This window comes from Pantherophis guttatus, chromosome 6 (assembly GCF_059756535.1).
Source record: "Pantherophis guttatus breed Tessera chromosome 6, ASM5975653v1, whole genome shotgun sequence".
NCBI lineage: Eukaryota > Metazoa > Chordata > Lepidosauria > Squamata > Colubridae > Pantherophis > Pantherophis guttatus.
In genome coordinates this window covers 54,270,875-54,285,073 of record NC_142068.1, presented here as the reverse complement: position 1 = coordinate 54,285,073, position 14,199 = coordinate 54,270,875, and the positions used below count along the sequence as shown (strand labels likewise).

At 33.9% G+C, this 14,199-nt stretch overlaps 1 protein-coding gene across 2 annotated transcripts in view; it reads right to left on the bottom strand.

Moving 5' to 3' along the window:
- The window catches only part of ATRNL1 (attractin like 1), a 489,687-nt gene that overhangs the window by 287,630 nt on the left and 187,858 nt on the right, over positions 1-14,199 (bottom strand). For both annotated transcript variants that reach the window (XM_034440210.3, XM_087872929.1), the window contains exon 25: positions 9,311-9,372. In XM_034440210.3, coding sequence (XP_034296101.2) covers positions 9,311-9,372 — 62 coding nt within the window. The remainder of the gene's footprint in view (positions 1-9,310; positions 9,373-14,199) is intronic.

Genomic DNA, 14,199 nt, shown 5'->3' with positions numbered 1-14,199 from the left:
ACCAATGTAATTATGCTGGAATAACTAGAAATAATCTATTTCTAGGCACTGGGGATAAGATTGAAGCTAGGAATTCGAATACTCTCCTATTGAAAATCAACTTGCCTCTCCTGATATTATTCAGAAAGTCATTTAAAACTGAATTCTTGTGCAGGACTTTCAAAAATAGAAATGAATCCATGTGTGTCGATTTTTTAAAAATAATAATAGTACTAATCAGATAGGGATATTTTTCAATTAATTTATTTTATTAATACTACTTATTTATACCCTTACTAATTTATGAGCTATCTATCTATCTATCTATCTATCTATCTATCTATCTATCTATCTATCTATCTATCTATCATTAGAAAGGCTTTCACCATATTTTATTCATTGCTGATTGAAATATGGTGACATATGAATGAAATAACTAAATAAATTTGGTAATTACCTATACAGCCCTAGTTGGCTTAGGCCCAAGGTACCTGGCGGACCATCTGCGGCCAGAAACAGCTCCCTATTGCCCGGTGCGCACTCACAGGGAGGGCCTCCTTGGGGTCCCGTCAGCCAGACAGTGTCGGCTGGCGACTCCCAGGGAGCGGGCCTTCTCTGTGGGTGGGCCTACCCTGTGGAATCAACTCCCCCTGGAGCTCCAGATGGCCCCTGACCTTCGCTTTTTCCGCCGTGACCTCAAAACATGGCTATTTGGCCTGGCCAGATAGGACTGAAGGGGTTTTTAAAGGGGATTGTATTGGTTTTTATATTTGAATACTGAATTTTATCTGTTTTTATCGTTGTGAGCCACCCTGAGTCCTTTGGAAGAGAGGGCGGCATACAAGTTTAATAAAATAAATAAATAAATAAATAAATTAATAATAAATTTGAAGATTCTTTTTTGACTTACAAAGTCACTTTGACTTTGAATCAGTCACTTTGAATCATTTTGACTCATTTGAATTGTTTTCAATTCCAATTCTTTCTATTATCATACTAAAAATAGTATTCCTATTCTTCTTCCCAAAATGTTCAGGGCAGCAGATGCTGTTACCAATGATCTAAAAGAAGAAGGAAATGCAATAACACACACAAAATACTTACACTGGTGCAGAGCAGTAGAGCCTAACATAGATTACTCCAGTTGGTCAAGGAGCTCCAGCCTTAATTTAATCCAACTGCCAGGGCATAAAACTGTAATTATAACACCATCTTGTCATCTTCTTCTTTTTTCTCTACTATTCCTAGCATTACTGACTTCTCAATGGAGGGAGCTGAAAAAGTAAAGGAGTCCCTGTGGATTTCTAAGGTTATGTGGTCAGCCTGCCTATGTGCCCAGGCACATGGAACGCTGTTACCTTTTCACCGAAGTGGTATATATTTATCTACTCGCATTTGCATGATTTCGAACTGCTAGGTAGCTGGGGCGAAGACAGGAGTATGGCTCTCAGATCTTGAACCTAGGCTGCCTGCTTTCCAGCCAACTAGCCCAGCATCTTAACTGTTGACACATTGTGCTGCCTCTCAACAGAAGTAGATCCTTCCATGAAGTGTCCAAAGTACGCTGTTTCCCCTAAAATAAGACATCCCCTGATAATAAACCCAATTGGGCTTTTGAGCGCATGCGCTAAAATAACCCCCCCCCGAAGATAAGCCCTCCCTGAAAATATTTAAACGCATGCATAGCCGGTCCCCCCCCCCATTTCCTCTGGTTAGGGTTAGAGAGACAGAGCTGGAAATCAGGTAAGACAGCAAGAGAAGCCCCGTCTTGCTCCACGCACCCCAAAATAATAACACATCCCCAAAAATAAGGCCAAGCACTTATTTCAGGGTTCAAAAAATATAAGACAGGGTCTTATTTTGGGGGAAACACAATACGATAATTTGAACTTGGGTCATTTGTATTTTAGATGGGTGTTCTGGATTAATATTTATGATCCAGTTTTTTGTTTTCTTGGTTTTCCATGGTGTTCTCGGGAATATTTTTCCAAGACCAGCTCATAAGTGCCAATATTCTTTTTATCTTACTTCTATAAATTTCCAACTTTTGCTACCATAGCTATCACAGAGAAAAGTGCTTCCTGCCTAATTCTGATTTCTGTAAGAATAGACCTGGGAGGCACCTGAATATATTTTTTTTCCAAAGCCTTCATTTCTACTCTAGAAATACTAACATATTTCTTGACTTCTGATTTCTTTATTAATAGTTAATCCTAAAAAATAGAAATTATTCACTATTTCATTGTCATTGTAACTTCATTGTAATTACCTTTCATTAATAGAGATTCCAAATTATTTTTTTCTTTCAGCTAACAGAGTAATGTCATCAACACAATAGAATAGAGGGGTTTTTTTTATTGGCCAAATGTGATTAGACACACAAGGAATTTGTCTTGGTGCATATGCTCTCAGTATACATAAAGGAAAAGATACACAGGTTATTAGTGTTTTTATTTTAAGCCTAGAGCTTTAATAGTTCAACAGAGCAGGTCTCTGTTAGAGCGAAGTATTCAGCCTTATTATATGGTGAACACTGGCTGAATACATTTTAAGTATCATCATCTATGACTGAAACTATTAGGGTATCCAAAACACTAGTATAATTAGAGGTTGTGATAAGAATTAGAGTTGCCTTATTGGTAAGATGGGCAGCATATAAATAAATAATAAATGAATGAATAAAAATAAATAGTTTCACAGTATGGGATTTGGGAGGCGGGAGGGGTTGTCTTGGGAAGGAAGGAAGGGAGGGAAGGAGGGAGCTTTATAATGAACACTGATGTTTGATATATTTGAAACTGCAAATCCCTCATTTCTCAGTCAGCTAAAAGGTAAAAAAACTAATTAAGAGCCACTGAATCAGTTCTTGGTGACAGATGTTTGTCATCTTGATCCTTGCTTTTATTGTGTATCTCTTCCAAGGATAGTTCTATAGATCTTGTCCTAGATCTTGTCTTCCCTCTCTTCTACATGCCTTAAAGGTGAATACAAAATGGACAATATTCTGAAAAATTATACGTGGTTTAAATATATTGTATATTGATGCTTAATCCTAAATGAGGTCAGATTCCCTCCTAATTACAAATAGTAAAGTATTTGGCAAATCTGATTGTATATAATGTAATAAAGTATGTTTGATTGTATAATCATTCTGATATCATCTATTTCTTTTTAAAAGAAAAAGCTTTATGCTTATAATATTTTTTTTAAAAAGGAACACAATCTAGACTAAATAAAACATCTGATCTGTTAAGTAAGATTCTGTTAGATGTTTTTGTTTCATTTAAAATTATGCATCTATTCAGAAGGAAACATAATACTAACCTTCATGACTGAAAAATTATATTTCTTATAGTAACAGAAATTTGTTTAGCAATGTAACATGTGAATGGATGCACGAGTGTCATTTCATTATATGTAAATATTTCAGAATAAGAATTGCAAACTTTCGCATGGTATTTTTTGCATCTCCCAGTACATAATGCAAAACAAGAATATAATAAATGATGTTTATGTATTTATTTGACTAATTATTCCAGAATTTTCTTTTTTTATATACTACTAATGTTAAATGACTGAAAAAGAAGTAATCCCATATTAGGAACTGAGGCATGATGAACACTAGAAGGAACTAAGGCATCTGGCAGAAAGGAGTCAAACTGGCTAAGCCAGCCATAACTTTTACTTGTCTTAATTATACTGTACTTTGAAAATGGACAGAAATATCAATAACTAATATTACAGAATGATAGGGGTTTCAAGATTATGAAAAACAATTAAAGATGCATCTCTTACCTGACACTATAGTATTTGAAGGCATGGAAGACAACAAAATTGAGATTATCAAAAGACAAAAGACAAATCAAGAAAAGGATCTGGACATGGAACAGCTGTTACAAGAAATTCTGGGTGATGCCTCTTTATGGGATTGGCAAAGTAGGCTGGTGAAAGCTTTAAAGGCAAGTTTGAATGGGAAAAGACTGATGAAAGATTAAATCTGTGATGTCACTGGAATGAATTAAAGGTCAAGATTGTGAAAAGCAAAAAGAAGGAATATAAAGTTGGACAATTTGATCAGAAATAACTATTTCTTTGATATTTCTAGTGGACTGTTTTGCTGAACCAGAATGGAAAAGATGATGATTTATGTATTTTGCTTAGATAAAAGTTAGGCTATGGAAAGAAGATTTTTTTTAAAAAAATTGTAATTGTAAAAAAGGGTTAAGGGTTACTATTTATGCTCAGCATATTGACAGTTAATTTATGCTCAGCATAGTGATGGTTGGAAGCCACTTCTTTATTATTGTCTTTTTTCCCGTGTCTTCTGAACTTCAGGTTTACTTTTTTATACTTTAATGTTGCTTAATTTTTACTATGTTTACTAAAAACATCAATTAAAGAACAAAAAAAGTCACACAGGTTTCCCGGCTGCAAGTTATTTTCATTTTTCAAGAGTAAGAAATGCAATTACTTATTCAATATTCAAATGTCTTCAATTTATATAGTTTAAAAAGTTTTAAAATTATTCAACCTTTTATTATTTAATATAGGACTTATTATTAATTTATTTTTGCTAATGTATATTAAAGAAGTAAATATATTAGTTAGTTAATTAATTAGCTAGTTATTCATTTGGTGATTTTTTTAGATTGATTGGCTGTCCAACTGTGTATGCTGATCTAAACAGCATACATGAAAAAATACAAAGTACAATAATATCAAATTACTATGTAAGTCAATAATATTGACAAAAACTACCAAACAAAGTGAAATACAAATGATATAGAATTGGACCTATCAATACACATGCAATCTCCCAAGATGGGTTTATCTATCATTCATGCCCAATGCAAAGAAATTTTAAAAACTTTCTGAATGTCAGAGAAGAAAGGTTCTGAAGGGTAGACACTGCAGTACAGTTGACATATCTTCTAGTCCAACTGGATGACATTTCTTTAGAAAGGGAACTCTAGCATGCTACCTTGTTAAAATGGATGGCTGGGAGAGTAACTGTAGACAGGTTGATGTCATGTAGGAAATATACCTGGAAGCCTAGTCATACCACAGCATTCTTAACCAATCATACCTTCCAGATTCAAGGGTAATCTCTCTAATGTATTTTAATAGTTGAACCAGCTGGGTCTCAATCATAAGTTACTACAAGAACAGCTCTCAATTCAGGGATAAATGTAACTGGCATATATGCTAGAATAATGCCAAGCCCTTCGTGGCCAATATTTCTCAAGCAGGAGTTGAGCATTCATGACGATTCCCAAACTGTTCACCACCCTCACCAAATTCTGGATATGAGAGTGCCATCTGTTCCAGAAGCAGAGTATCTCTCCATTCATGGATGTGAGGGTCCCAAATACCCAGCACTTATCCATTTATATATCCCTTCAATTATCTACTTAACTACGATTGAGTCAAAGTGTGTTCTTACTCATCTATGTCCCTATAACCTACTATGATGGAGTAGAATATTCCTTCTTATAACAGCTTGGTTTGTGCCAAGGTGGAACTAGAACTCAGAGTTTCCTGATTTTTAGCCTGATACCTTAACTAACACACCAAAGTAGCTTTCTTTAGTGTAACTTTTTTTTAGATTTTCAGAAGTCCTTAATAACTGATATTTTTAAATGTGCAAGGAAAAGCAACTTTGAATTATGGATCCTACATTGGTACTATGCATTAATATAGTTATCCAATATGTAGAACAATTATAAGCAGTGGTGGTCTTTAAATAATTTAACAACTGGTTGTCTGCCCTAATGACCATCTGGGTGGCATGACGAGGGGGCATGACAACACTCAGCCTCCTGCAACACGCTGCCAGTCAAAACGGGGCATGGAGATTAATTACAAAATGTGGCTTTGCTTTGTGACATCCAAATCCAGTGAGCAAGGGGTGTGAATTGCAGAGAAAACACACTTTTGTCTGGTTATAAAGAAATATCCCCAAAGTCAGATGTACGCTAAATGTAGACTGCGTTTTAGCTGCCCACCTCCCCAGCAAACAGCAAATTTTGAAGCTCCAGGTAAAGAAGATTCATTTTAGGATGAGTAACTACAGTTTGCATGTTGGAGGTTCCTTAAAGGAATGCTGCAAAACTGTATTTTAAAGAACATTTGAGGGAGGGCTGCAGAATAGCCCTTCTCTGCCTGAGGCTGTAGAGACCTGGCACCAAGCAAACACTTTTTGTGAAGCAACTGATCAACACTGACAGGGTATATAAAAATAAGAGCAAACTCCACTCCCTTCTAGTACTGATGATGTTACCTAGTTTGGTAATGAAACATCTGCAAGAAAACCATCAAGCTCAGAGAGAACCAAGGAACCCACAGTTCAACCCTGAGCTACAAATATTCTCTTCTATCGATAAACACTCTTTAGTTAGATGGACTCAGAGCATGCATTATATGAGATGGTTCCCAATTAATTTCATTCTAAGTTTTGATATGATTTCTGTAAATATATGGCTGAGTAATGATCCTTCATACATCAAAAAAAATACAAATCTAAGGGATAAACAAATAAAAAACAGATTTGAAAAAGAAAAGGCTCAGGAAAGAAAAAGAGTGAAAGTGTAAGAAAGAAAGAGAAAAAGAAGGAAAACTGAAAAAGAATGACTTCCAACTTTCTTTGGTACAGATATAAATAAATATATATATCAAACTCTTACTCTAAGATTAACATTTGCCTACATTATTTCCATAATCCCTTATTTAATCATCAAAGCCCAGATCAACTTTTAATTTCAGTTTCTGACAAAAAATCCAGTAATGGTTCTTATTGCTTTAATCACTATTTGTTAACTAAACCACAACTGATTTATTTAATTGCACCAAATCTAAATAAAACATAAATGGAAAATCCTAAACTCTAGTATAGACCCATGCTTCTCAACTTTGGCAACTTTAAAATGTATGGACTTCAATTCCTAGAATTCCCCAGGCAGCACAAAGTTCGCCCATCTTAAACTTGCCAAGACTGAAAAAAGATGATCTACCAATAGAGATTTTTCCATTCCTCTTTTACTGGTTCCCACTTACTTATGAGCAATCATAATGCAAAATTCCCATTTCAAACTTACCCCACAGTAATGATCATGCAAAAATCCCAACTATTTTCCTGCACCACCCTGGAAGCCAAAATGGGGCATGGGGGGGGAGTGTGATGCCCTCCCGTGCCCTGTTTTGGGCCTGAAAGGCCTCCTGTACCACCCTGGAAGCCAAAACAGGATACACGGGGGGGGAGACTCCTGGGAGGGGGAAAGAGCAGGGCCAGCTAGATTAGCTGGTTCTCCAAACTGGTAAAAAAATTAACAACCGGTTCACTTGAATCGGTGCAAACGGCTGCAGCCCACCTCTAATTATAAGTGATCTAATAGTGCATAAATACAGTTATAAAAATAAATGGATTTTAAAAAACCTGGAAGATACCAGGGAGTGAGTTAACACTTCTCTGAGGATGTATACTGTACATACTGTATATATCAATATCATTATTCCCAATATGCACAGTCAAGGATGTGTATATTTGATTATGATGATGAAATCAAATCTGCCCAAATCAAACCATTACAGTCTCATTATTGAAAGTTATGGACTTAATCTACCATGCTGGTCCAGTGTGGGTTGGTAAGTGGATATATTTATAAGCCATCTTGTCCCTTACAGGAGACTGGTTCTCAGATAGATCGAGTAAAAGTTAGAATTGGAGATATATTAATTTAAATTTCCATGTTCATTGTACCATTGAATAAACTAGAGCAGGGATGTCAAACTGGCAGCCTGGGAGTCGAATGCATCACATGCAGACCACGCCCACCCCAGCTCCACAAAGTGAAAAAAGTCACAAAACGTCAGGTGACGGCAACTTGATGCCAAAAGTTTGACACTCTTGAACTAGGGGAAAGGAAGAAGATTGAGCTCATAGCATTTTCTTTATATGTACACACTCAAGGAACACAAACATAAAAACAAAGCTAAAAATATTTAAAATGTTTAATGAAAATATAAAATAAAATTTAAAACAAATTGTAGTTTCCTGCAGCATTATCCAAATTCTACTTGATATGTATCTTTGGCATTCTTAATTAATTCTACCTAATCCCTGAATGAAATGACAGGAGTAAACTGCAGAGACGGGGGCTGTATATCATTCAGACCTATCTTGATCATAAATGGAAGAACCTGAGAAAACATCAGATAATATAATGAAAGAAACTGAAGATAAGAAAGATAACTTTTCTGACATGGTTCTGCAATATATGCCACTAAGCAGCAGACAAGTAATAAACTTGTGAATTTAATACCATCTGCTTTAAAAAAAAAAAAGACAAGAAAGTCCCCTAGTTAACATAGAACCAAGATGTTATTTAACATGCTATTGGAACTATCCAGTTTTAAGTCAAGTTCATATTTCAAACTATCAGCAATATTAACAAAGAAGGTTGAACATCCAACTTTAATATTGCATTTGATTTACTGGAATTTTTCAGAATAAATGCAAAAATAACACCGAGTGTATATTTATCCCCAAAACAATAAAGGACATTAAAAGATTCATAGAACTGCTGTGGATAGCATAATATTCTGTTTCCCAGTCTTCAATGTAATTTTTCATTCTCAAACTTCACCCTGATTAATGTTGTGCTAGAACCAATTTTAACAATGGTTTCACTACAATAATACATTCTTTGCTATCTTCTTATAAAATTATGCCCTGGTAATCATACCATAATATGATTAATCTGCTATATGGAAACAGCCCTTGTAGTTTGTTAACAAGTTAATGTATTGAACAGTTGTGATTTATTCATCAAACACAATTGAACTAAGGTACTATGTTGAATGAATCTAGTCTACAAATTGAGCCACAGGGTATCTTCCCTAATAACTCTGTAGAGTGGAAAGAGGCTCTTATGCTGCAAATATTATAAACTGCAGACCCCAAAACCATCCAGAAATAAAAGCCTACTGAAGAAATAAATAAAAGCTGGAAAAAAATTAGAAGAATACCATGCAATACAACCTTAACCTTAAGTATTGGAAGAAAATATTCTGTATGCAAATATTATTGTTTGCCAGGTAAATAGCTAATATGAAATATTAACTATAATTTTGCATAAGTGCATACAATAATTTATGTATATTACATACCGTAGAATAATTATAAAAGTACTTACTATGATTGTGATAGCATATTTCTATGCTATCACAAAGTGTTTCAACATTAAAAAGAACAACCAGGGGATATAATATCGAAAGACTTGACATGATGTGATTTAGCAGATTATATTATAAATGATTAAAAATAGAACACTACCTGAAGAAAGTAACAAAAAATTGCACCAGATCCATGATGGTGTTGTGCTGTGAAAACGCAATCTGAAGAGACAGAGAAAGAAATGTGAAATAATGTTAAGACCAATTCTACTAAGAATGTTATAAACATAAATACTCTGGGTAACATATAAATGATACAAATTCTCTTATAAAATCAAACTATTGTCCTTAGTATTCATTAGCTTGCAACATATATAGTATATAACAACATTTTTATTTAGACACCCAGCCCATTCATCTGCCTTGTACAAAGTCTGAAACCCTAGACTAACAGGTGGATACATTTGGAAATATGAAGATAGTAATGATTTCTGAACACAGGGCATCAAATTCCTGAAGTATCAGAAGAGATGGCACATTGTTTAATGATGTTTACTTCTCCCAAAAAAGAAACTGATACCATTTTTCTAGTTTGTCTCCCAAAAGATATGTCCAACAGTACTTCATGAATCTCACCATGTGGAAGGTAGCAGATACGGAATTAATCACACCTCTTTAATATAAGTAGATGAGCTCAGTATTTTCATAATAAGAGAACAAAGAACTTTCTGGTTGATCAAGTAAAACTGATAAAAACAGAAGACAATGTAGGTAGCGCAAGGTTGAATGGAGTCTTTGATGCTGTATCGGCTTGTTTTCTTCTTGGTAGTGCATTGATTAGGGTTTTGTTTTTGGCTTGATTGGCTGTCTGGTGTTAATCCCTGCTTATCTGGAGGTTGGCTACTGGAGAGAATGTATTCTGGTCTTTTTATGTCCTTCTCAGCTTTTTATTGTGTGTTTTGAAGTGTGAAAATGTCTTTTATCTCTGTGTCTATTGATGCTGATTGGTAAATGGATATACTAGAGTGGTAAGGAAATACATTAAGCAGAAGAATAGCAATAACAACATTCTGAAACATCTTTTCATGCCATCTAACTAAACTGAGGCTTGGATCGTCACTAAATCATAGAATAATTAACTCCACCTTTAGTATTATCTATTTCAAAAAATATTTAGGATTTTTATTATTGTTGTTTATCAGCATATGCTGCCCCTAAGGTCAATCTTGTTTAGGGTTTTAGAGTACATATGCAGAATTTTCAGTAATTATACTTCCAAATGCTTTGTCCATAAGTATTTTATAAATCGTTTAGGGAAGCATATTTTCCCTTAAATCTGATGGCCTCTTTGGACTTAACAAAAGCTAAGCTCTTGTTATTGAACATTACAGTGTCATAAATACTCACATTGCTTTTTTTCTTGCTATGTCAACACATTTTCTTGCCTGCCCACATAATATTCAGAAATTAATACAATTTTAAGATGTTGTGTGTGAAATGCTATGCCTTCCAGTATATACTTTATTATGATAGTTATTTTTTATTCCTATTAGTGGTTTTACTGAAACAGACAATAAATGTATTTCTGTAATTTTAATTTACATGATGAATAGTATATGATGCTAGAAGCTATAAACAATATAATCTTCAACTCTTACTAATAAATTGGCAATAATTTATTTTACATGCAACCTTGAAGTCTACATAAGCACTTTCAGAACTACTATATGGATGGCAACGAACTTGAAATATAAGTCAAAGTAGATAAATAAGAAATAAGAAACAAATAAAGGCTAATTAAATACCCAGTTTAATTGCAGCATATGCTGAAAATAAATATATTCTAATAGCATTATTTCTTTTTCAAAGCTGTACACTTCTCTTCAAACAGTGATTGTAGGAGGAAAGTTATGTAGTCTATGGTGGCAAAAAATCAGAAGACTGATAATGGCTTTGACATCAGTCATCAAAAATAACAACATAGAAAGATATGATAGATCAATTTCTGCAATGGGCAATCAGTCACCAATGGAAAGTTCATAAGCACTTTCCTAATCTAAATTACTACTTCCTAATGTAAATTACTACTCATTACTTAAGGCACCGTACAATTGTTGACAAGTAGCCATATTTTTTATCTCCATAAACTAATTATTTATTAATACTGATCATGTTGGTGTTTATCAGTACTTTCTTCAGTAGCAAATTCATGGCTTTGTTATGCAAAATTGATCCTTTATTTGACCACTTGGGTTCTTTCCTCCATACTATTCTTATATTTCATTATATAATCTTACATATATTTATTATTATTTATATTTTTCACAACCATGAGATACTTAACAATGTAATCAAGAAAAGAGTGTCAACTTCCACCACAAAAAGAAAAAGTAACCTTTGTATTAAAGGGGGAAAATCCTTTATCTAAGACTTTGACAATTTTTTGCCATCCTACATATACTATTTTGGACTACATGAACTTCTGATATAGCATTTAGGATAACTACTAACTTTCTCAAAGCACTAATTTTCTTATATAAAATGGAAAGGAAAATATAAGCAATTTTCAGCTGATTCTTGTTATAGTGACACTATAACAAGTTCTTTGTTGTCCTACCAATTACAAAGATTTGCTATTTTTTTTAAACAAAATAGTTAATCAGCAGCAGAATGTTACCACGTTTGGGTAATGAAATGTCTGCAAGAAAACAAGGGAGTTAACCGAGCACCAAGAACCCCTCAAAATATTGGTGACTATGCATTAATATTGTACATGTATTGTTTGTATCATATATACTTTTGTGCATTGAAGAGATGCACAGACTCTAAATGTAGTGTACTTCCCAGCTTCCTTCAACATTTATTGCATTGGGTGGAGTGGTGGGGAAGCATAGTTTGGCATCTGCAAAATACTGTTTCTATCCTGGATTTCCACTCCAATAAAGAGCATTGAAAGAATATCTGAATGACAGTGAAAAAGATGCACTGAAGCTACTATAACATGAAGGCTTATTGAGTACTGGAAAGATTAAATTGGTCAAACTGCTCTACAAGAAACGGCAAATGAAGAATGACGGTACATATGCTGAAAAAGGAGTGAGGAAGATGAAAAAATCCACAAACATGGCAACAATATAACAGATATAATATAGTTTTTGTTCCATAAAAATTATATGAATGTGTCTGTAAAGAGTCTAAGAACAGAGCTTGACTTAAGGAAAATTTTAATATGGAGAGATATTGCTGTTCAATCGTGTCCAATTCTCAGAAACTGCTTGGATTAACCTCTGAAGTTTTGCCAAGATTTCCAAATTCGTTTGCCATTGCCTCCTTCCTAGGGCTGTGAGATGATGACTAGTTCAAGGTCACCAGCTGGCTTTGTACCTAAGGCAGAACTAGAACTCATGGTCTCCATTTTCCAGGCTTTTGCCTTAAGTACTATTGGCATGTATGTATGTATGTACATGCACCCACATATATGTAATATATATGGTGAAAGATTATAAAAATATTAAAATACAATATAACAAGACCAAAAAAATAATAAAAAGTTGGAGTTGGCAACATCGTAAAGCATAATAAAGAAACAAAAGCAACACTACCAATTGGCTGGATTTACAAATTTAACAATCTTAATTATAGTTTCATGGCTATTGTGATGATATCTTACAACTTGATCACTTGATTAAGATTATTCTAACAGGCTCTTAGTGAGATACCTCTGAAAAGGGTCAGGAATTGCATAGCTACAGAATATGAACCTCACCAATATAGAATTTTACGCCAAGTGTTACAATCACTGAACTGTCATGCTTCATTCAAAATACAAGTTTTTAAGTAATGCCCACTTAGGAACAGTCTTGTCAAAACTGAATCTGGAGTTCACATTAGAGGTACTGCAAGCTCCAACCTTATTGCATTTTGCAACACATTTTGCAATGCTGTAAAACAAATGACTTTGACCTGAAGGGATTATAGTTGGCATTATAGATCAGTTATGATCTCAGTTTGGTTTCTGTAGGTTTATTTTTATACTTTTTTAATGTTTGTTTTGTTTTGTTTTGTGCTGTCCTGACTCCCAGAGATCTTTAAAACCAATAGACTTAAATATCTTGCAAATATTGGAAGATAAACAGATATCATTAACAGACCCAGTGACAACTAGCTTACTTAAAATATATTTCTTGACCTTGACCACTTCTATTTATAAATATAAAATATATGTTGCCTGAAACTATATAAGTGATTATCTAATATTAATGTGTAACCATTGGCAGAGGTAATATAATTATTTTAAAGAAATATAATAAAAATAAATGGACCTTATTGGCTAGATAATGAATCATAATGTTAAATAGTGCAAAGAATAAAGAGATTTATTCCAAAATTCAATAATTTGTGTAAAAACGTATTATTAGAGAAACTATACTCTAGGGGGAAAAAGATGGAAAATTATTTGTTTATTTACTTATTTATTCCAGTTCATATGCCACATTAATTTGGAGACTGAGAAATACAACAAGCCAAAAGTAGGTTTAAAGGGATTAGAAATAATACAAACAACTATAGCATCCAACTTGATGTGTCTATATATTGGAGTTCTCAGATTTTCCATCTCACAGGGTCTCCTGAAGACCCTGATAATGAAATACAAGGAACACATATTTTTCAGCATCTGTGCCTGTGAGACAGCCAAGTCCTTCTCTTCCAGGAATGCCCCCATGGAAAGTGATTTGAAATACTGCATATGAAAGGACAAAAGGAACACCACTAGGCTGCATAGAACAGCCAAGCAGCAGGAACATTTTGTTTGGGAAATACAAGAAAACCAAAATCATCAGACACCTCATTTTAGTGATATGCCAACTCTCAAACATTCTTTTTTTCATTCGCAAATAAATGTAATAGGGTTTTGGTTTTTTTTTTTTTTTTTTTTTGCATATGCCTACTTTAAATGTAAAAATAAACAAATACCAAGGCTAGATACTTCAGTTTGACATTAATTTTTGTCTTCATAGATTCCAATTACCAGATTTAGTATTCATTAAG